At 31.0% G+C, this 25447-nt stretch overlaps 1 protein-coding gene across 1 annotated transcript in view; it reads left to right on the forward strand.

Annotated features, from left to right (window-relative positions):
- The window catches only part of LOC143042347 (uncharacterized), a 65283-nt gene extending 41873 nt beyond the window's left edge, over positions 1-23410 (forward strand). Inside the window, exons 10-28 of the mRNA XM_076214628.1 lie at positions 390-649; positions 1962-2202; positions 2845-3136; positions 4786-4991; positions 5591-5856; positions 6283-6373; positions 6754-6909; positions 8191-8518; positions 8953-9190; positions 9706-9874; positions 10103-10325; positions 10959-11075; positions 12367-12548; positions 13107-13275; positions 17419-17457; positions 18019-18085; positions 19121-19173; positions 19980-20234; positions 20999-23410. Of these exons, the coding sequence (XP_076070743.1) occupies positions 390-649; positions 1962-2202; positions 2845-3136; positions 4786-4991; positions 5591-5856; positions 6283-6373; positions 6754-6909; positions 8191-8518; positions 8953-9190; positions 9706-9874; positions 10103-10325; positions 10959-11075; positions 12367-12548; positions 13107-13275; positions 17419-17457; positions 18019-18085; positions 19121-19173; positions 19980-20234; positions 20999-21075 (3429 nt within the window). The 3' untranslated portion in view covers positions 21076-23410. The remainder of the gene's footprint in view (positions 1-389; positions 650-1961; positions 2203-2844; positions 3137-4785; positions 4992-5590; positions 5857-6282; positions 6374-6753; positions 6910-8190; positions 8519-8952; positions 9191-9705; positions 9875-10102; positions 10326-10958; positions 11076-12366; positions 12549-13106; positions 13276-17418; positions 17458-18018; positions 18086-19120; positions 19174-19979; positions 20235-20998) is intronic.
- Positions 23411-25447: the final 2037 nt, after the last annotated feature.

Here is a 25447-nt window from a genome sequence, read left to right on the forward strand (position 1 = left end):
TAGGATGTCTTGTTAAAAGTTCCAAACCTTTAAATGTAACGTGATATTTTTCATGATAAAAGCTAATTTGGACAGTGGGTTGTTTATAGTGCGCCATGGACTTCCACTTATATTTGTGTTGCTGAACATATTTTGTTTCTAAGGTTTACTATTTCTTATCTCTAAATTCTGGTTTTTATATGTTATATTTTCCGATCTAATTTTTCATGTCTGTCAGTAGACATTTTTTCTCATTTCTTTATTTTGGTTTAAGGTTCCTTTAGATCTGTGTTATTCCTTTATATCATTTATATTATGTCTGGCAGCATTCAAAACATACTTGAACAAAGTATTTGTTAACACAATTACGTACATATATTGACAAAGTATCATTATTTTCTTGATATTAGAACACAACCGTCCCTTCCTTCAACATGACGTATGTAGATGGTAAAGAGGAAGTTAACGTCGGCGCTGCTACGAAGGTTTACTATGACATCACAACAAACAGAGACGTTACCTATCCCCAAATGAATATCGAGGCAATTATGCCACTAGGAAATACGACTGCTAAACTGTCGATATGTAGGGCAAGCATGACAAGTGTAGGTAAAAACTTACCATGTGTTGCCCCAGAGTGGATCAACACACTATTTACCTATTCATCCAGGTGAGTAAACTGCTATACCAAATTCCTAACGTTGTTCAGGTCTTATCTTTGCTGTAGAAAAATGATAGGTTTTTTAGTATCATATATATGCCATCGAACTCATATCCCGGTTTTGGGTCAGGACTATAGTTGCACTGATAAATATAAAAAAAGCAATTTTGGCATCAAACTGTCAAACGATTTCAGCGAAATAAGAACTATTCGTCAATTGTTACTTCACCTATGATGGATCATTCTGCTTCATAAACAACATACAAGGGTATACATTTTTGAATATTTGTATACATACATATGTACCAATTTTAGCTTCCCTCTTTAGTAAATGTATAGTCTATTGACACTAAGCATATTTGATGTCTGTGAACACTATGCATTGATAAAGAGTCTTGATATACAAATTCACTTGTCAAATGACAAATGTTAAAACAATTCAAACGAGAAAACTAACGGCATAATTTATGTACAAAAAATTAACGGAAAACAAATATGTTACACATCAACAAACGACAACTACTGAATTACAGGCTCCTGACTTGGGACAGACACATACATACATAATGTGGCGGGGGTAAACATATTAACAATATCCCAACCCTACCCTAATTTGGTACAGTGGTGTAACAGTACAACATAAGAACGAACTGAAAAAATCAGTTGAAAATGGCTTAACTCATCAAATAGATACAAATACAAATCCATCTAACAAGAATATTTAAGCATGTGTCCACGCGTCTGGTGAATGAAACTACACGCCTGGGTTTTTTTATGAGAATCTACACTACGTTTTATCAAAATTATCTGAAAAACTATACTTTCGTCTTTAACAACACAGATAACTGTAATAACGACACATGGTTCAACAGTTTGATTACCATGACGTTCTCTACGAGGTCATCTCTTTGAAAGTTCTATGGACGTCATTATGATTTGATCTGTGTCATATGTGATAAAATGTCTAAGTAGGTTGCACAATAAAGAAGCCAGTTATCAACTCCAACTTTGTACTTGTTTGGCTTTCTAACTATTTTGATCTGATCGTCACTGATGAGTCTTATGTAGACAAACACGCGTCTGGCTTATCAAATTATAAGCCTGGTACCTTTAACTATTATCGTTGTCAAGTTTATTTTCTACCTTTGGGGTTGAATTTCTCTTTGGTGATAAATGTTGCCTCTTATTTTTTCCCAGGACATATTTCATATAGGTTGCGAATCATTTTATTTTGGGGTTAACATATTCTTCACACTTGTTGAAACTGGAAGAGGAAATAAGAAGCGACATATTGTTTGAAGTCTATTTGTTTTCTCAATAGATTTAGTGATGGCCGAAATGACAGAGCTATACTGAACATCCCAAAAGTTTGCAACAAAGAGGATGTTAACAATGCAGATGAAGATCTGATGAGATTGGAGTTTGATATTAAAGTTGATGATCACGAAGGTTTAGTAGATGGAGCAAAAGAATGGATTAGTGCTGGAAATATGTATAGCACCACTAAAATATGGGTTGGTCAGCTGGCAATTATTCTAAAGACACCAGCGACTATTTCTCCAGTACGTATAAAGATAATAATATTTATAATACTTGTTAAATAGTTTGGAGCAGGATCTGCTTACCCTTCCGGAGCACCTGAGATCACCCCTAGTTTTTGGTGGGGTTCGTGTTGTTTATTCTTTAGTTTTCTATGTTGTGTCATGTGTACTATGTTTGTCTTTTTCATTTTTTATTTTTAGCCATGGCGTTTTCAGTTTATTTCGATTTATGAGTTTGACTGTCCCTTTGGTATCTTTCGTGTCTCTTTTAGAGGTTTCAATGTTCAATTGTTACCGCATCATATTATCAAATAGAAATTTACAAAAACTGGAGGACATTTTATAATTTTATAGGGTTGTGCGAGCGTTGATAGTGTGCTCATTTTTAAAATGTGTTTTTCCTAATTTTAAAATATATACCTTGGGTAACGCTTTTACACCCCAATAGAATATGAAAATGAGTATTCAATTCTTAATTATCTTTATACAAAAAGTATTATTTTTTGTATTTGAAATTACCTTTGCTTTATTTTTTTTATATCTAAATCAATTTGCGTCTTCGATTGAATTATCAATATAGCTTATTAAAATGTCCAAATGTTCTAAATCTAACTGTTTAAGCATGAATCAAGAATCCTGTTTTACTTAAACCATTGTTTTCAGACTACTGCACCATACATTAGCATGAACAGAAACTCAACATTGACAACTGTACCCATTGGTATGCCAATCATTTACAGTCTTCTGATAAAAATACATCCGGGTGAAAGTGTAGATCTGAAAATTGATGTAGAATCAACAACCCCAGGACTAAGTATTTGTGGCCTTCGCTTAAAAGAAGTAGGAGACAATTTTCCTTGCGTAAAAACGACTATAGAACCAACGTACACATCATTCAGTAATAATGCTGGAAATACACAGGCCAGTTTGAATATGAGCATTGTCACAAATACAGGTATTCACCATATTTGTCTCTGTTATATTATGTTTCTATACTTAAAAAAGTTAATTTAAAAGAGTGATACATATTTTGTTTATGAAAAAACGCCACTTCATTTATTTAAGATAATGTTCAATGTTCTTTTTTATTAGTTAAAATGAAAACTACTCCGTGCAAGACCTTCATGAGTAGTCAAGGAAGTTAAAAACCAACCTTAATTGGTTAAACTAGAATGAACTACTAGTATGTTGATCAATAATCTCCTATATCATTCAGTAACATCATACACGCGACTCTCTTCTCGAGTTAATGTGAACCTCACCAGGCAGTCATTTAGGTAGATTTTAAATACATATATAAGTAGCAATGCATGTGGTTTTTAAATTTTATATTTCCTTTTTTGTGTTTCATTGTTATACATAAGTTAGTTTTTGTTCTGATTGAGAATGTGACACTGTGAGGATCCCTATTTTTACAATTTTACCTATTATATCTGTTTTGTTCACGCATCTTCATGGATATAATAAAATTTGATGCCACTGTCATACTGAGAGGTTAAGCGCTATATAACCAGGTTCAATCCAGCATTTTCTACAATTGAGAATGCCTTTACTAAGCCAGGAATATGACAGTTGTTGTCCATTCGTTTCATGTGTTTTTTCGTTTGATTTTGCCATTTGATTAGGGACTTTTCGTTTTGAATTTTCTTCGGAGTTCAGTATTTTGTTATTTTCTGTCTATATCCCACATAAGAACAGGATAAATGGTTTATTGTCGATTGAATTCAAAATAATGAAGTATAGATACGTCAGTCATATCGCCATTTTCAAATGCCAGTGACAACATTAATAAACGAGAAGGTGCGATAACTTCTAATCGATACGATTTAAAACAATAAAGAGTTGCTTTCTAAATCTTTTGTTCAAATTTATAGTTCCCGTTGTTTTTTTATGTTGTTACTTTATGAATTTGTCGCTGTCAAATAAACTATACTTAGATAACTTGGATATTATTTGTTTCACTAAGAGCCAGTGTATAAAATTTTCATTTAATTACTCTTTTCAAATTTGTGTTTACATTTCAATAGCATACAAAGGATTACTCCCGCAATATTTAACTAAAAGACAAATATTATTTAATCCTATGCATATGGAATAACTGTTTATACGTTAGTTTAGGCTTACATGTATTTTACTATATTGATAATAAAGCCTCGATGATAATCCTTACAGCTAATTTCCTAATGCATGTAAAGCAATACTTTGATTAGCATGCTTGCTTTGTTTGAATATTGTACAATCGTTATATTGATAACGTCTAATCAAATTTAAATATAATATATACAGGTTAAAATATGTTTATATATTGTTAGCTTGAAATAACGTTTATACAAACATAGTAAGCAAGCCCTCCAAAGTTTTACTCTACAAGCATTAGGAAATTAGGTGTAATTTCAGAAATCCAATAGGTTTAGTTATAATAAGAAGATTAAAAAAAAAGTCCATACGGATATAAATTTGTAAATAAAACTGTTGGATTCATCAAAGTGGCATGAAATGCATCCTACATTTGTTTTATAATATTATACAATATACATGCATATTTTGTATATTTATTTATTTAAATTATGTAAACACATGTATCATTTGACATTTCACTTTTAGGAACAACGACAGTTGCATCAAATGATTACTTTGACAGCAATGCTTTGATATTTGAAGTTATAGTAAAGTTATCCAGTGAAACCACATTAGTGTCCGATACCCAGCTATTCCCATTTAAGGTCGATGTTACGACCAGTACCGGTGGGGTTGCCACATCTTTTAGTGACAATGTACAGGCAACTTATAATACATCAGGATTTGACTCGGTAATTATTTTTTTTTTTTTAATCTCAACTACACAAAGTAATCAAGGAGTCAAAATAGTTATATACATACAAACAACATTAAGAAATAAAGCATTCTTAAATTGAACAATGTCTCTGTAATTTTAGGACAAATAATATCATAGACATGAAATCTTTGGTAGTAGTCTACATTTCTTTTTTCATATGTTCTATATTATTTCTTAGCAATATTTTTTCCTTCGTATTTTTCTAATGATAATTTTTTTCAGTTATTTATAACATGTATTATTACATTGATTGCAATAAAATACATAGATTTCCCAGTGAAATATAAACTGATAATTTCACATGTGAAATGAACGAAATTATTTCACTCCTCTGACGTCACATAAGAATAGGTGTTGTCGATAACGTCGGATCAAAACAAATTGAGAATACGTATAAAATTTCTACTTTAATTTGATAAAAAAAGCTATTTGCGAATGTAATTAAAAGAAAATAAATCGAAAAATTCAAATGGAGAAAGAATATAGCAACGAGTGAGTTCAGTTAATTATAATATTTAATAACATTTTAACATTTATATTATTTAATGACGGTATTTTTGTGCATCACTTCAGGCTGTTACTCAGAGTGGTAGTTTTGCCTTTTCCGTTGGTGAAATATCTGGAAATGATACGGACGATGCAGTGGCTAAGGGAGAAGGGAAAAGATTTGTTGTTGACCTAACTCTGCCTGAAACTAATACACAAAAGATATCTGTCAGTTTCATAACTCCTGTACAAACATCAGGCCACATTGAAATATGCGACGCTGCAGTCATTGCAGTTGGTTCTCACTTTCCCTGTATAGATAAAACAAGGATTTTCCCGACATTTCAGAGCAGGTATTTTACTTTAACCAAAACTGAGTTAGCCATATTCATGATTTTATCGTTATGATGTTTCGTTAATGTGGAATTATATTACGATTCCAAATATATCTTCCGATTGAATTTTTCTTGATATGTTTTTTAAGCTTTCGGTTTTTAAGACAATGAAGTTAAACAAACGTAAATACAACACATCGTGTCTTAAAATCACGTTCTCTTCGTTTTATAGAAGTCAGTTTGTCCTGATTTTTACAATTCCATTTACGCGAATTTAATTGAATGCTTGTTTCTAACAAAATGAAAAGTAAATGATAATACGATAGAACTATAAAGTTAGAAACATTCATTCAATTATTTCGCGTAAATGTGTGTATTGCAAGATAATGATTCCCAGACCGAAATAATTTTTTTTTATCTAATGCATCATTGTTTTCTTTGTAGACCTGGGTCGATGTACAATGACATTGTAACAATAGATCTAGGCTATGTATGCAGTTCTGCTGTAAACGTTGGAGTTGACAATCACAATAAGGTAAACCATTTCTTTCATAACTAAAACTTGAAAATTAAATTAAACACTACTGGTCAAACGATGACAGTATAAGATATAATATAGCTGCTTAAACAACTTGATTGCTATTTGTACTCTATTTACATTTAATATTTTTCCTCTTTCATTCTCCGTTTTCACACAATCAGCCAGTCACACTATACTCCTGAATCCATATTAATGTCTTCAATTTGTATCCGAGTAATCAAGAGAGTTCTAAAAATTATTCTTTGAATTTGATCAAACAATTTTCACCTCAGATTGTAATTCATTAAGACATTTTAGACATGCAATAAATATCATAGGTAGCGAAATCTCAGTCAGTCTCGTACTGATTTATTTATTCTAATTTGTTGTTTTAGATTCAGATTGAAGCAGTTGCGCGAGTTTTGCCTGACGCTTCATTGAATGCTGGAGATACAGTTTATTTCCACGTGACCGTCAACACAAACGATGCACAGATCTATGTTGCGCAAATGAATCTAACGATTACAGATACGTTCGTAGAAAAACAGTCGGTATGTGTTGCCTCAATTTTTGGCATATAATATTAAAATACATGCTTTCACATACAATTTAATTAATTTCATATCTTCTCCCAACATTTGCAGGAGTAATTATAAAAAAGAAGATGTGGTATGATTGCCAATGAGACAATTCTCCACAAGCAAGAGATCAAAATGACACACACATTAACAACTATAGGTCACCGTACGGCCTTCAACAATGAGCAAAGCCCATACCGCATAGTCAGCTATAAAAGGATCCCATATTACAGTGTAAAACAATTCAAACGAGAAAACTAACGACTTTATTTATTTAAAAAAAATGAACGAAAAACAAATATGTAACACATAAACAAACGACAACCACGGAATTACAGGCTCATGACTTGGGACAGGCACATGCATAAATAATGGGGCGGGGTTAAACATGTAAGCGGGATCCCAACCCTCCCCTAACCTGGGACAGTGTTATAGCAGTACAACATAAGAACGAACTATAAAAATCAATTGAAACAGGCTTATTGAAGGCCGTACGGTAACCTATAGTTGTTAATGTCTGTGTCATTTTGGTCTCTTGTGGACAGTTGTCTCACTGGCAATCATACCACATCTTCTTTTTTATATTAACTCATCAGATGGACAAACATAAATTGTACGGGGCCTGGAACTTGTACATCCTGACAACAAAAAGACACTAGAATCAGATCTGAGAGTACTCGCAGTTATCTGACAGCTAGTTCAAAGCCACTAACAACTAATAAAAAAAAGTCATGCATCTAAGACTAAACTATCAATCCGTACACATCCAACATTCAAGGGATTAAGTGTAAAGACGTCATAAACAGTCAGAGAAAAACTTGACCTTGTGCAATGCCAAGTTACCGGTATGGACAGATTGTAGATCCATGAATGTGTATATGTATATAACATACTAGTAATATTTAGTTTGCTTTTAATTTACTGATAACAAAATCAATATTTATACCAATAAAAACAATATTCAATGATTTTATTACAAAGTTGAATTGGTAAACTTTTAGAATAAGTTTATTTAAAGGAGCGATAAGTTTACAAGGATATTTACTTTTATAAGTTATAGAATTTTTCAAATCAGTCTTACACATAGTTCACACGGCTTCGTTTAGGAAACTATTTTTACTTTCTTACATTCGGAACATGCATTTTTACACGATAATGCACAATTTGAACAAAGCAACTGTTATAATGAAAGATCTTTTAATTTGTCAATATCAATATAGTTATTCTTTTATTTATTTGTATTTTATTCTCTAGTCAACATTGTTTAACAATGACACAATATTGATGATTAACACAACATCGCCGACAACAATGACGGTAGGAGAAGTGGTAACATTTCCGTTAGTTATGAATATCCCTGCAATGTCAGTTTCCAATGTAATCGTAGATGTTAGTTTACCAATCAATGGTACAGCAGTTGCAATTGTTAAAGACATAAGGCTTATTTCTGCTGGGAAGAATATAAAGTGTCTGTACGAGAATACAACGAAGAATGTTGTATTCCACCCTGTTTACAATTCTTCATTAGATAACTGTCAAAATGATAAAGGATATATTGATTTCGGCATTGTTACAAATGCAGGTATGTACTTTTTTTTTTACCTAGATCGTCCTTCAGTTGCACGACATCTAACCCTCTGTTTAACCACATATAAAAATAAGTTATGTACTTTTTTTCAAATTTCTGATGTTTGTGATAATGTTTTCTTTATAGAAGTCTTTTTCCTGTTTATTGCAATTATCGTAATCGTCAATTATTTTAATATACTCATAATTACAAAAATGAAAAGACCTTTAAACATGCTTTATTTATGACTCAATGAAAATAACAATGCTGCAGCAAACATACCAACATTATATAGGCAGAAACATATTTCATGTTGGCAAACAATATAAAAACCATATTGATGTTAATCATGAATAATCCAGCAACTTCACAATTATGTGTTTGATAATTGTTAAACGAGTAAATTGTCAGTACATTCATATGTCTTTTAACGTTGTATGCGTCTGTAGGTTTGTCATACAGAAGGGAAGACGCAGAATCCAATGACAACGCTGTGAATGTCGAGGTTGATATTATACTTAGTGACAATGAAATCACTGACATTGGAGCAGGATTTAAATTTAGTTTTGGTGCCAAGCTTGGAAGCTTTATTTTTATAGTTGATCATGACATCACCGTGTCACGAACAGGGTTAGAATATCCAATTCTTAAAGTTGAGGCCGTTGTGAATGAAACGCTGTCATCTAGGTTTGTTACAAATAAATTAGAATGTTATTTCACTATCAATAGCTGCTGTTAAATGTGTTCGAGTTAAATAAATGAAAACAACACGTTTTTAATGTCATGCGTCCGAAACTCTTTTCTTGATTTACCTTCATCAGGAACGCTCAATGCCAAATATTTGAATGTGCATATCCTTGAGCACTTCAAATTGCATTTAAAACTGTTTCATATAAAGAGCGTATGTACATTTACATGTTTACAAAAAATCAAACTCTATCAAGTGATTGCATTTTTACATATAGCAAGCCCTAACTGAATTAGATATTTATAACTTTATATAAGGCTTGCAATACAATAGCCCTGATTTCACTGAATGAACACGTGCTTTTACGAAATAGAACAGGTGCTATCTAGATGAAACGATAAGGAAAATCTAAAACATAAATCATTTTTGGATCACGATTATACTTGCAATTACAAACTTGAAACCAGAATAATTGAAAAGAACCAGTTCTTATTTTTTTTCTTTTCTTATGTAGCACAAATATTGTTGTGGAAGCTACCTTACAACACGATGAGAACTCAACTGCATTAGCTACTAATGCTAGTGTCATGTTTTACATTCCTCCATATATGGTGCACACCAATGTAGTGGTCAATACATCGACATACTCAACTAGTTACGAAAATGGAATTGTGATAATTGAGGTAAGTTCTTTTTAATCAAACTGGGCATACCAGAAGCATAATCGTCATTTTGAAGAAAGCAATTCATTAGGAAAACTCGCTATTAAAAAATGTATTGACTTATTCTTTCATACTTGTAGAAATATTAAGATAAATAATTGGATAAAATTTTTATATTGGTTTTAATTTAGTTACTGTGTCTTACAATGTTCAACTATATAATACATCAAAGATTTGTCGTTTTATTAGTTTGACAACGTGTTATTCTGTGACGTTATCAGTATAAGCCTTACGTTAGCACCAAATACATCTATAACGGTACCTGAAGATGTGACAACTGATAGGACTGTTGTATCATACCAAGCCGGTACATACATGTTTCCTAGAGCAGGAAGTTCGTATACAGCAGACGATTTCTTTACAACAGAAATACAACAAGTCAACTTTACTATAAGTGTTATTAGAGCTGATGGTATGTGCTGTATAACTGTAATCATCTATACATATGTGGATAATATAGTGTGTTTTGTTTGTTTGTCAAAAATCTATGATTAGTATGTGGCAGGTGTGAGTATGAAAAAGGAAGAGGTCTGTTAACCTCAGCTTTATTTACATATATTTTTTCAAAACTAATTTATGAAATTTTTTATTCATAATACTAAGGAAATCATCTACTCACTGTACTTTGTGTGCAGTAACATTACAACAATCATTGATATAACCAGAAGTACAAAGTGAAAAACTCTAGTTTTCACGATTGATGTCTGAGCAATAAAACAGATTCTATTGATTTTTTCAGTATAAAGCTAACATATAGATTCGCACCCAATTTTGTTTGTGTGTATTTAATTTTTGACGTTATTAACTATGCAAGACAGGAATCCCTTATCAAATAGCCAAATCCAAAGCTCAAACACATCAAACACATCAAACGAATGGGAAAAAAATGTTTTTTTAATTAATCAGCATTAAAGATTTGTTTTTCAGGGTGGGGACGCTGTAATATAACACTACTTCGATCTCCATTATGTCTATTCTAATATTGTGTGTTATTGTTATTGTTCCATTATCAAGCCCTTAGCATGCTGGTCCATTACTATTTCAGTATGTGATGGCTCCCTTGGGATGGAGGACGGAAGAATAGACGATTGTCAGATATTGTCGTCGGTAGAAGATGACCCTGCTAGACCATCTTTCCATGGCAGAGTAAATGGAACATCTGGTGAGTTCTGTGTTATGATAAATATTTATTCACATGCTTCCAATAAAATATTAAGTATCTATGTTTTTCTTTAGCAAATGGGTGGACAGAGTCAGATTAAAACTAGCCGTTCTCTATAATAAAAACATTTGTTTTTCATCACAAAAGATATATGGTAACGAAATATTACTCTACTGTTTCATCTTTCGTTATACTTGTTTGGCTTTATGAATATTTTGATATGAGCGTCACTGATGAGTCTTATGTAGACGAAAAGCGCGTCTTGTGTACTAAATTATAATCCTGGTACCTTTGATAACTATTCTTTTCGTTTACGTGATTTTTTCTAGAATCAAATTCTATTCCTTTTTTTCCTTTTGGGATTTTTTAAAAAGTTTGAAAAGTCTAATTGACTGATTTCCGTTCACAATGGAAATAGATAGGGGACACTGATCACTGACTCCATTGTATGTGACCAATTATAATCACATCGATGAAATCCTCAGCTACCCAATGTTCAAATTAAATGTTCTCTTTAGTCTATGGCGTTGTCAGTTCATTTTCGACTTTTGAGTTTGAATGTCCCTCTGGTATCTGTTTTATACATATAAATAGGAACATTTTGTTTCTTTGAAAAGTTCCAGTACAATGTATATACACGGGGAAACTTTTGTGTTATACTTCATTTATCTATTATCCTTTTTGTCGTTGGACATACATTTGAAGAAGAAAAAAACATTAATACTGGTACGATAAAAACATAGGACTTGATCCTTATGTAAATAATGAAAGTTGGTTCTTATGAAGGAATAAAGTAATTCTGTAGCTGTAACATTCGTTTCCCTTTTTTTTGTCCTATTTTCCTCTAATGTATAATATTTTTGATGGGTTTGCATTGATTGTTCATTTGTGTTTTAATTGTCCCTAGTATCAAACATTTTTTTATTGTTAATTCTTAATATTGAAAATTAGTTTGTTTTAAAATACTTTTTTCAAATCCATATTCGTTCATCCCTTTTAGTGTAAAGCGAGTCACCACTCTCGGCACTCTGTAGAAAGAAAGTAAAACAACAAAAATACCAAACTCAAAGGAAAAATCAAAACGAAAAATCCCTAATCAAACGGAAAATCCCTAATTAAACGGAAAATCCCTAATTAAAAGGAAAATCCCTAATCAAACGGAAAATCAATTGTTTGTGTTTCTTTAGAAAATAAAACGCAACCATTAATGCTTTCATCATTATGAGACCGAAATATGTATTCACAAGCCTTCATATGAGTAATTTAAATGCATATATCTTTTTTTTCACAGCATGGAGTCCGTTTAAAAGAGGGAAACTGTTCGACAACTTACGATTTTTTCAAGTATACTTTGGAAATAAAACAAAAGTTACCAAGATAATCGTGCAACATAAAAGTGGGTTTACACACTACCCTACTAAACTGACACTGACTTACAGTGATGATGGATACGCCTGGCAAAATGGAGAAATTGTGAGTATAAATAATGCCATATTTGTCTGAGTATAGAAAAAAACAATAGAGCTTCGAATGATCCATATCTTGTGGACGGTAAATTAAGTGAGATTGACGGTATCATTGATAAGGCATGTCAACATAGAAGTGTTGACATCAAGGTGGATAATACGTTTGGCGAATATATGTTTACTATTTGTGGCATCAAAAGAGTGAAATATAAAAATACGTGTATTGGGTTATTTGCAAACTTTTTTAAATAAGCAATATGACGATAAGGTGAATTTATATTCATTCATATTTGTATCCTTGAAAATGTCTTCAACAAAGTAAATAGTTATCAAAGGTACCAGGATTATAATTTAATACGCCAGACGCGCGTTTCGTCTACATAAGACTCACCAGTGATGCTCAGATCAAAATAGCTATACAGCCAAACAAGTACAAAGTTGAAGAGCATTGCGGACCCAAAATTCCAAAAATAAAACTCGTCTTGATTTTTACAATTAACCTTAGTTTTTTTTTCTCTAAAATATATTAAAAATCTGGATCTGTATATAGCAATTTCTTTATCAGGTGTCTATTGTCGTGCCATTTAGTGAGACTATAGTTTATCCAACACGTTTGGTAGACGCTGTATATATAAGAATATATATAACCGAGGACAATTCAAATGGAGTCCCACCTGATTTAGCTGTTAAATTTGGTTTGTTTGGTTGTCACGTGACTTCCGACGCTCCATCAGGTTTGTAATTGTATATTTATTTATAATTCATTTTTTGTGAGAATTTTTTCACAATTGAAAGGATCGCATATATAGGTTTGACCACGGTTTATTACGGTTAATGCCATTTTACCAATCATCTTAAGCATGACATTACTAACTCTGCTGTCTGAATCGAAAAGATCCGCAAAATCTGGAAGCGATTATTTATTTCAGCCACAATGTCGTCCGATTTTTCCTGAGACAAACTTTATACTTTTGACGATTACGTTTGTAAGAAAGCTAATGATCATTGTTTTAATGGCTTTCTTAACTATTTTCTTTGAATGTAAATGACGTGTTGTGTGCTTGCAAATCTGTGAGAAAATGTTATAATCATAAATAGACAAAAAATAATTCAGCAAATATACCAGTGGTATAATTTTGTACGGCAGATGCTTGTTTCGTCTACAAAAAACCCGTCACTGACCCTCCAAATAAAAATATTACAAGGCCAAAAGGTCATCGTTTTTTTCTATATTTTTATTTTCCACTTGGTGTCTTCTAAGTTTTTATTCTGTAAAATCACTCCCATACAACGCCATTATGAACGCCTGTTTTCTTTCCGTTCCGTAGTATTTTTTAATTTCTCTTAGAAAATATTGGACTGTCTGCTATACATTTAGGTTTGCAATGTGTCCGCATATTTTCATCTCTAGTTAAAAGTTATTAAATTTTTCAGAATCCGAACCATGAAATGATATTGTAAACCATTTACTGAGTATATTATCTGAATTATATTTGGAGGATTTGCAAATTATTGATTTCCCCACTGACTGATGTCGTCTGGTGTATAATTTAGTGAGCATTCATTGAAGAACCGGTAGTTTTACCTTTTAAGAACACAAAAGTTTATAAAACCATTTTTTGTCAATTTTGAATCTGTTTTCACAATTTCCCCTTTCATAACAAAGGTTGTAATGACAGTGAACATCAACCATGGCGCATTTAATGTTCAGTTCATGCAGTGCCATTGTTATTTGCTTTTCAAGTATTGCTGTTTATTTCTATCAAAATCAATATTGATCTATTCTTCAATTATATCTCTGGAAATTAATGAGAAATATTGTATAATGATATCTGATGCTTTTTGAATTATTGGTTGAATTTATGAATTTTAATACGTTTGAAATACGTCACTATCGGTTCAATGAGATATTAAACTAATGAAATAAGTTTTCTAAAGTCATTTATATTTCATCCTTATATTTATTTTTGGAAAGAAAAACTAATATGTTTTAATGTAGCATTTGAGTACAATATGTCTTTTTTTAATATCTGTTTTTAAAACGGAAATTGATCATTTTCCTTTTTAATTAATAGTAAATACCCACAGATGAAATAGTAGACCAAAATATTGCTTCTTAATTAGAACATGTTTTCCATGTACAGTTTTGATATAATGTGCACTGTGCATTAACAAACAAAAAAAACGATAATATCCATCGATAAATAATTGAAATTTTCGTGTAAACAAATGATATTTATGATAATAAAGACGTAATTTACAATATTTTAATTTCTCTTAATATATATACAAGTTATAGTTGTTAGCTTAATGTTTGCAATGAACTGTTTTGTTAAAAAGTAATTAATGGTATTGTCAAATTAAATGTGAAGGTGTAATACCACCGAAACATAATACGTAACATATGGTATAATGTGAAAAAGGGAAGACAAAATATTTTTTCAATTTGATTTAAGCCTGCATTTTATTGAAAAACAAATAAATTGTAAGACGTAAACATGTTTAATGGATGTTTCAAAGCGCCTTTCATATTTAATTTGGTTTTCTGATAAATATATATTGAGGTGACAGGGTTACTAGATTATATAAACTGCAGAAAGGGTGAACATATGTTGTCAACTGCCGGTAATGATCATTATCTTATATGCAATGAAATGGTATGTGAAATGTTTACTGTAGTACAGGACAGGTCAAAATTTTATTCATACCAAGTATTTCTGTATTTGAAACAAGAAAAAAATCTGCAATTAGTTTTGGAAATGTCCAAATCAAACAAAGATCAATTAGGGGAAAACATTTATGACACCATTTCTGAAAGCTGTGAACCTCCATGTTGAATTCCTCACTCCTAAGTATTTCACCTTGTCTACTAATGTTACATTGAATGCATTTATTATATACACCCTTTAAAAATGTAAAAACTATTCAGGTAAAACTTATTTTCACCTTTATCGTGTCTTTATACACCAAAACTGTAGCGACACAAAGTGATTGTTTTCATGGTCCTAGTCACACTTTTGTAATGCGAAAACTGAAAATTAATAGCAAAATCGAAAAAAGTTTGAAGAAGGATATAAATGATGTCATGTCTTCTGATGGATATGGAGTTGTGCACCTGCTTTTTTTATTGTTAAATCGAGTGGTTTTTTTTATCTTTCGATACTAATACAAGGACTATGACATGTTTGCCTATAACAAGACTCAAGCATAATTTCTATCATACCACTATTCCAGCATAGAAACACTTACAATTTTTATACGCCCGTCAAAATTTTGACGGGACGTATTATGGTATACAAATGTCCGGTGTCCGTCCGTCCGTCTGTCTGTCCGGCGTAAACATGTCGCACCGTAACTTGAGATGACTTATCCAAATTTCATGAAATTTAACATAGTTGTTTCTTATGATGGTCAAATGATCTGTATACTTTTTGGTGAAAATAAGATTAAAACTTTTTGAGTTACGGCACTTTGTAACTAAAACAAGGGTGTGTTTTTGTCACATGTCGCACCGTATCTCAAAAACGATTCTTGATTATGGTTTAAAACTTTAAACACTTCTTAGTTATATTAATCTTAATATCTGTATACTTTTTGGTGATGATTCAAAATTAGATTTTTTAGTTATTGAGTATTTTGTAAAAAAAAATGGAAGGGTTTTTTTTACATGTAGCACCATATCTCATAAACGATTTATGATTATTGCTTGAAACTTTACACATGTCTTTATTTTATTAATCTATCTGTATACTTTTTGGTGATGATTCAAAATTTCAGTTTTGAGTTATTGAGTATTTTGTAAAAAAGGGGGAGGTTTTTTTTTACATGTTGTGCCGTATCTCAAAAACAATTTATGATTATTTCTTAAAACTTTACACACTTCTTTGTTATATTAATCTAAAGATCTGTATGCTTTTTTTTTGATGATTCAAAACTTTATTTTGGAGTTATTGAGTATTTTGTTAAACAGGGGAGGTTTTTTTTACATGTCGTGCCGTATCTCAAAAATAATTTATGATTATTGCTTAAAACTTTACACACTTCTTTGTTATATTAATCTAAAGATCTGTATACTTTTTGGTTTTGATTCAAAATTTTATTTTAGTGATATTTAGTTTTTCGGAAAAAAAACAGGGTTAGGGGTTTCACATGTCCCGCCGTGTCCCAAAAACAATATATGGTTATGCTTAAAACTTTCTCAGAAACTATTTTTGATTATTGCATAAAACTTCCACATAAGACGTCGGGCGTATCATGCGCTCATGACGCAGCTGTTTATTATAAACTGCGCTAAATAATGGTTTGTTTGGAAGAAAGATGTTAATTGTTAAACTTCTTTTTCAGTATGTTATTTTTCAACATTGAATTGTCGCGATCTCATGTTTTCTTTTAAATGTTCAAGTTCCCATGTTGAATATTATCAAAAACGTTTCATATCTTACCTTAATATGTGAATATCCATTCATTAATTTGAATATAAACATACATCTATAAGTTTAACTCATTCGTTTTTCTTCAGTTTTATGTGAATGCCAATGTTTATATACTATAAAAAAAAAACACTTTGCTAAAAGCGTCTCTAAGACATTCGTTTAGATTTAAGGATTAAATCTAAGAATATATGCATTGCGAGGTCTGTGGTAACCTTTAGTAATCAATATGTCTATTCAACAGTCAGAACTTTTATGTCGTACCCTAAGTCATTATTAGATTCTATAATGTTCATACACATATTGTTTATACCTGCAAAAGAAATCAAAAAGTTACTGATAACCAACATAGAAAATAGTCTTTAATACATTTCATGAAAAGCTTTGTTGTAAGTTTGTGCTTTGCAAGGATTTCACAAATATTTAATATATTTCGCTTTCTTTTAGATATATGTTCTGTGGCTCCAAAACGAAGCCATCCTACAGGTAAATATTATAAAGACAACATATGTTAATATACTTGTAGCAGTAATAAAAAGATTAAATAAAGTTTTTTTTTCAAAACAAATATGACTTAGTCACCTTAGATTTCGTGGATTATATACTAAGTAAGTAATTGCGAAACAAGCGTTACAGATGTATCAGATGACAATGATTATGTTTCAATTATCGTTACCATCCTCTTTTCATTGGTAGTAACCTAGATTTTATGGTGATAAAATGTACGAAACTTGATACCTAGCCCTAAAGCACTAGTGTCATCTTTTGTAACTTGCATCACAAACAAATATACAAAAGCGACCATTGCTAACATGTTTGTTTTCTTATTTCAAACAAAAATGGAATACCTTTTTTTTTACCAATGATTATATTTCAGTAATTCCAGTAAATTGAGAGAGAAAAAATCATGAAAAAAATATATATATGGATAAAATTTATAGTGAATAAACATCGTGTAAGTGATATGATTATTTATTCAATGGTAGAGTTAAACAACTTGTTTTTCTATAGTATTACCAGTAAAGGTTTTTTTCTTCCATATTGCAGATTTCTATGAAAGAAGCTTTGGTGTCGGAAATGGCAAAGTTATTGTGTGTGATGTTAATCCAAAAGTGTAAGTATCCAAATCCAAATATTCCCTTGTTATCATTTTGAAAGTAATAATTACAAACATTAGAATTTTCTGTTCTAAACGTTAAAGATTGATCGAATATTTTTATTTGAATAAGAGAAAAATAGGGTATATGTAAACAATAAAGCATCTCAACTACGCAAAACATGAAAGACGTATGGAGTTCAAAATGATCGTTTGTTGGATTCCGAACTAAACAGTTTGATTTTTGTTACAATATAAACAGGATATGAAGTCAATGATAACTGTCCCTGACTACAAATCATGTCAAATTCCAAGATGCATTTTTGTTTAACATACTAGAAACCGTTTTTCAAGTTTTTTTTACATAACTGTCAAAATAATTGTTTAAAAAAATAAATTTAAAAACTAACATTAGCACAGTGATCAATAGAGTTCAGTATTTTTGTGATTTTACTTTTTTTGTGAAAATCATGTAGAAAGTAAAATCACAAAAATACTGAAATCCGAGGAAAATTAAAAACGGAAAGTCCCTAATCAAATGGCAAAATCAAAAGCTCGAACACATCAAACGAGTATTTTACTAAAGGAGGACATTTTTAGTTTATGGTATACACTTCTGTCAGAATACGACATAAACCGAACATAAGCACAGTGAGCAAATGAGTTCAGTATTTTTATGATTTTTACTTTTTTGTTAAAATCATGTAGAAAGTAAAATCACAAAAATACTGAACTCCGAGGAAAATTCAAATCGAAAGTCCCAAATCAAATGGCAAAATCAAATGATAAAACACATCAAACGAATGGACATATTCCTGACTTGTTATTTTTTGGTATGTAGATTCTAGAGGGAGATGCATAGATTAAAAGGCAACCAACAGTTTACAAAACACAACATAGAAAAAAGTACAAAAGACTGAACTGGATAGTTTCGTTCGCTTACAGGAAAGTTTAAAAGATCCTGCTCCCAAGTGGCACCCGCCATGCTCATTCGAACACAACAGATTACTAGAGAGAAATAAACATAAAAAAGTACATTTTTTTCAATTTTAGGAAGGATTCTCCGTCAATGTGTCATTCCTCTACAACGGGATCAGAATGGACACGTAAGTCAATACCTGAACGAAACAAAATGTTATGTGAAGTTAAGGCTCTTTTTCGATTTAATGGTTTAAACCTGTATATCTGCTAGCTTCAATCAATTTCACTTTGGAGTATCAATTCTTAAAAAATATTGCAAAACCAACATGATGGCGACATATACTATGTAGTTATAAGCAATTATTATGTCAGTAAGACTTTGTTTTGGTTAAGGGGTTAAAAATGCAAGTCTACACATATTTGTTGCTGTAGAAGTTCCATAATTTAGCATTCAAGACAGATGATGAACAACAACTTATTGAGATATACTATATACTTTCATTCGAAATTGTTCTATATATTTGTAACATTTATCCAGAACTACTGGTATGACTTTTATTTATAAAAATCATTCCTGTAGACAATCGTTTTCCTCCAGCCAGTAGCGAGTTCCATAATTCGAAGGCATACTGGGAACGCTATTGCAAAAACGATCAAAAGTCAAACAATGGTCTATGAAACACAAACTTCACCTGCTCCACGTGTTGCAGCCGTCGTGTTGCTCATGTGGGTCTTAATTTTGGGGAGGAAATTATCTACAATGTATCTTGTGACTCAAAATCATATCTTTTATGAATTCAATTTTTATTCAAGTTATAGCCGTATTAATATCGGTTTGTTGGTTTTGAATATAAGAAATGTATTACATATAGTAAATATAATTTGGTAAACACTTTTATGCTCATAAACTCAAAAACGACTAATGAGTATCATTTCTAAATAAACTGTATCTACGAATTTATCTTTTAATTAATTGTGCTTATTATTTCAGGATTAAGCAGTATACTTGCAAGTGTAATTGGATATGATTTGGAAGACAATAAATGGTTTGGGTATGGTATCGATAAATCAACAACTCTAGTGAGTCTTGATGGTGGTCAAACATGGCAATCTGCATCACGTGAAACATATCTAACCTCCAGAGACAAAACATCATTCCAGTTTACTAAACGTGTTCCATGGTTAACTACAAATTTAGATAACCCATCAGCACCTCATTCCGACTATCAAATCTCTGGTTGGGGAGGTGAGTAAAGCAATTTGATACTCTGTTGGTGCTAAACTAATTTGATTTGAACTAGTAGAATACATTGAGTATACCTTATAAAAGATATTTCTTATGAAAACAAAAATGAAACATGAAAGTGAGATTATCGAAAATTGAACTTAAATGGTGTAGTTAATGCCTCGAACACAAGAAAGTTGTTTTGTGTCAAAAAAATGGTGTTACAAATAAAAATAATAATAAAAAAAGAAACAGACTAAATTTATAAATTGCTTTTTGCGGTTTGTTTGTTTCTTCTTTTTTAACATCTTTTTATAAATTTGGATTTTCATACTTTGGTGTTAAGCGATACGACACAATCATTTTTTTTTAACCAAAATATGTGTTGATTTTAATTGCTTCTGACTAATGCTTTCCAAGCTATTGGTCTCAAGCTGAGATGTTTTCGATTACACCAAAAGGACTTTTTGCATGCCTATTTAAACTAGTTACATACAATCGAACAACACTTAAAAGTAAATCATGTGTTCTGGTTCTAAAAAATGTTTTGTTTTGCTTTAGAATGAAAGGATTGGTGTACCTTTTTTTCAATTAATAATCATTCAAATAACAAAACATGATAAACAACAATAACATTCATGAAATTGCGCTTAACAATACTGTGCAACTAGTACATATAAGAGATTGTACGTAATAAATTTGTATACAACACCCTTCAACCTTTTTACAATAGACCTTGAATCTAAAACAAATACAAATTGAAAGGGTAATAATTTCAATTTCAGCTACATATAATGGTATGATGCAAGGTTCTTCTGGGAGTTGGACAGCAAAACTTGAATGGGAGCAATGTTGTGTGTAGATAACTAGAATCAACTATATCAATTCAGGAAACAAAACTTTTGTGTGATAAATAACGATACTGCTGAAATATTTAAGAAATGTATAATAATTTCCTTTTTCCTTGTTAGGCGAGTCCCCCGTCGTTATGGGCAATTTAAGTATTTTCAATAATAGGATATACATATGGATATGGCAGCTGGTAGTTTTTAAGTAATTTGCAGTTACCTTACAAAGGTTTAAAAGTTAACAATGCATTGTGGTACTAAACAGGGCGAAACACGAAAACGAGATCAAATACTTTAAACATTAATCTACTGTTCATGACTGATTTAAATATTAAAAGGAAAATCATTAATTGTTAGTTTATAAATAGATTTGATTTAACTGGTCACTTCATATATATCATCAAAACACTAAACAGATTTATGCAAATTAACTATCATTTCATCAATTAAGTAAATGTAACCCCAAAAATATATATGAGCCCACTTTCTATCAGAAGGAGAAAACGATTTCATTCTCCTAAAACGTTTATGACAAATTCCTAAAATAAATATTAAAGTACTATTACAACGGTTCATTTTAATGAATCAGCATTTGTTATGATTTTCATTTTTCTTTTTTTATTTCTTAATTCTTCGAGTGTTTGTTTTTAATCTAATGTAGATCACAAGTTAATGACTTATATTCCCATAGAAGAGCATCTTATTAATTCGGTAAATTAAATGACTGAAAATGATTTGTTTGTTTTACGGAAGGTGTTGCACAAACGTTCATTAACATAGAACTTCGCCCAAATTTTAAGTGCTAATGAAATATGTTCCGTTTGTAAATTAAATAAGACTTTAAATTCATTTGAGAATATCCGATGAAAAGTTATGGTAACCCAACCTGTTTTTTTCTCGGCTAAATTATAAAATAGCAAAATTTCATGTAGATTCTTTCAAGAAAGGCACTTTTTCAGAGTTAACTCCCCTTACAATACCAATTTAAAAACATTAAAAATCCATGAAAAATAATCTACTCTTATAAAAATATCAATATTTATAAGTTAAAATCTTATAAATTAGTTCTTTTAAATGAAAAGTCAAATTAGTTATCTGCATTCAACATCAAATTTGGCTAATTTGTTATTTTCAATCCAAAATGGCGAAAGACTCACATACCCCCTTAAACATAAAACATGCAAACGAGACAATCGAATGAAATCATAAAATACAACCTCGTTATATTTTAAATTTATTCGTTTCCACTTCAAACGCGATAGTATCATTATTTGAAATGATATTGGATGCGATAATCAAAGTCAAATGTCGTCAAATTGTTTTAATATTACGATTACATTAAATAAATCGAGGTCTATATTAAAACCCGTTATGACTACAAAGTCCTTTTTATTTATCTGCTTCGTGGGAATATTGGTTCTTCTCAAATATCAAATATCAATTATTAATAATTTCATCATTCAAAATGAAATGAAATTAAATAATTTGCATAGTGCTCTTTGTCCCTTTTTGTAGTGACGAATGAGCTGATTTTTTTACATTTGATGAATATTAGCTAAAGAAAACAGTCATTGTTCAAAGATTTTTTTACATGAAAATTGTGCAATTGTACAATGAAATATCTGGGAAATATTACAAGTATTGCGTCACGTAAGTCTTCATTTACTTCCCAAACCAAAGTGTCATAATGTAATTAAATGTGCATGTGAATGGACGTTTTTAATAACCCACGACATCTCGTCAATTCATAACGGTTTTATCTGCTATCATGTTTTGCATTATCAGTTTAAAGATATAAAATTAAAAAGAGAAAAATGCCCCACTTTTTTAACAGGCGTTCTGACAAACTAACACAGTTTTAAAAGGGCAAATGAGACCCCACAAAAATACCTTAGGGATCTGGAATGGTACGCAGATACTCCACACGTTGCAACCTTCATTTTGGACATTTTAAGTACAATTAATGTGATGAAGTATCGTTCTGTTTTGGAGGAAATGTGGACGATTTTATAGTTACGACAATTGAAACATATCAGTGGTCATCTGGGACACAGACATTTCATAATGGTCATCAAGATCGTGGTGGCGTTGGTAAATCTTTCGAATATGTGACTTTAATTTTTAAAAAGTTTTATTTTAGTGAGCGTCTGAAAAAAAAATATAGGGCTGGAAAGTCAATTTTTATTATGTGCCATTTTTATTTTATACATGAACCTTTTCTGTGTGAAATCTTTAATCATCTTAATTGAATAGCTAAAGTCTGTGATGTAAATATTATAATTTGGAACCAGAATCATTACAATATTACTGTTAATAGCATTTGTTGAATAAAAAGAATTTTCTGTTTTATCTCATTATTCAACTTTACACAATGCAGTTTTTCTTGTGAATTTCTATTCGGCTAAATATTTTTTTTTATTTTGTGGATTGATGTCGAATTTCGTAACAATATGACACTTGTTGACAACAATATGCTGTATGTTAGGATACTCAACTGTGTGGTACATCTGCTGATGCCTTGTACTCCAACCTCCCGTTTACAGGAATAACAAATAAATTCTCTTTGAAGTTTGAAATCAATCTTCATGTGTAATTACTACATGTATATCGTGTTTCAGTTAAGGGTTGTTACCTATTCAAACGTTTAAACCTGCTGCATTTGTTTGAACTTGTCCTACAAGAGGGAAGAAAGACACCAGAGGGAGAGTCAAACTCAAAGATAGAAAAAAAACTGACAAAGCCATGGCTAAAAATAAAAAGACAAACAGACAAATAATAGTACAGAAGATACAACAACTTCATCATTTGGAACTCTTGGTTAAATAGCTTGCTTGTGAGTAGCAATCCTCTATCAACGAAATCATGATAGGAAATACAAGCCCGGTAATATCGTATCAATTGGGAGTTATATACTCCGTAAGTAGGCGCTACTGGAATGTTGCTACATAGAAATGGAAAGTCAGAAACCTGATATTCAGTGGTTGTAATTTGTTGATGTGGTTCATTAATGTTTCTCGTTTCTAGTTTTTATTTATATATAGATTAGACCATTGGTTGTCCCGTTTGAATGGTTTTATACTAGTCTTTTGTTGGGCTCTTTATAGCTTGCTGTTCGGTTTGAGCCAAGGCTCCGTGTTTAGGATCATATTTTGGCATATGATGGTTTACTTTTACAAATTAATATTTTGGATGGAGAGTTGTCTCATTGGTACTCATACCATATCTTATATCTCCTGCAAGATTAGGGCGTGAACAACGCTACTAGTATTATAACTCTTGTGTCGAAAGCACGACCATGTTTTTGTTGGCTCCAGATTTTTCACTATTCCTTAGACTATAGTAAGCATCGATAATCAGCCATTAAAATTGATATATCATGTGATCACCCATTCATCTTCTGATCGCGGTGGAAATGTATACAATCAAGACTTCCAAAGGTTTTGAAATTTTAAGTTCTTTTCCTGCACTCTTATATGAAATTTTCCATAATATCATTATCATAGACAATGAAAAATTACTCATCTTGCAACAATGAATGGCAGTTACCAAAGGGCTAAAAAATCGGGGAGAAACTGACAACGACATTTAAAAAATATCACAAAAGACGACAAAAAGAAAAGTCTTCAGAACACTATATAATGTATACAAACCTGCAAATGATGAAAATACGAGATTGTTTATGCACTAAGAAGACATATAAGTTTGCCGTCGCTTTTTTTGTCGAGTAGATGCGACCTTGAATTCGGTGCAATTTAAAAAAAAAAAAAGGAAAAAGATGGAAAACAGAACATAGAAAAAGTATAAAACATAAACTAAAAAGTCCTTTTATTCCTGAATATGCAGTATGGGTTTTGCTTATCTTTATAACAGTATAGCAAAATGTGTTTGTGTGATAGATACAAAACTGGATCGCATATTGGAATTAATTGACGCATTTAAAATCCCTATCTAAACAGTAGATATCTTTAAGTTTGCTATTCTTTGTCGTTATATTTGCTTTACTTTTTGGTTCAATAAAACTATTTTTTTTTTGTTTCTAAACATATGTTGGAATAAGAGTTATGGGAAAGGGTACACATGAACTCATAACAATATAGTGAACAAACATGTTTGGATTAAAAAATCAATGTCAACACTTTTGAACAATTACTTTTCATTTCGCCTTAACCAGAATCACCTTCTGTGAGGGTATGCATGGAGAAGAAAGATACAGAAAAAAGGCAAAACAAATACAGAATGGTGATAAATAGGCCAAAGTAATCGTGAAAAGTTAATACTGGAAAGCTTAAATAAAGAACTAAAGAATAAAAGCACCAAAAAAAAAAAGAACACAGAAAAAATCTCCTCAAATTAAGGAATATAGAAATTAAGAAACACTCTTATCCA

Source organism: Mytilus galloprovincialis, chromosome 1, assembly GCF_965363235.1.
Source record: "Mytilus galloprovincialis chromosome 1, xbMytGall1.hap1.1, whole genome shotgun sequence".
Lineage (NCBI taxonomy): Eukaryota > Metazoa > Mollusca > Bivalvia > Mytilida > Mytilidae > Mytilus > Mytilus galloprovincialis.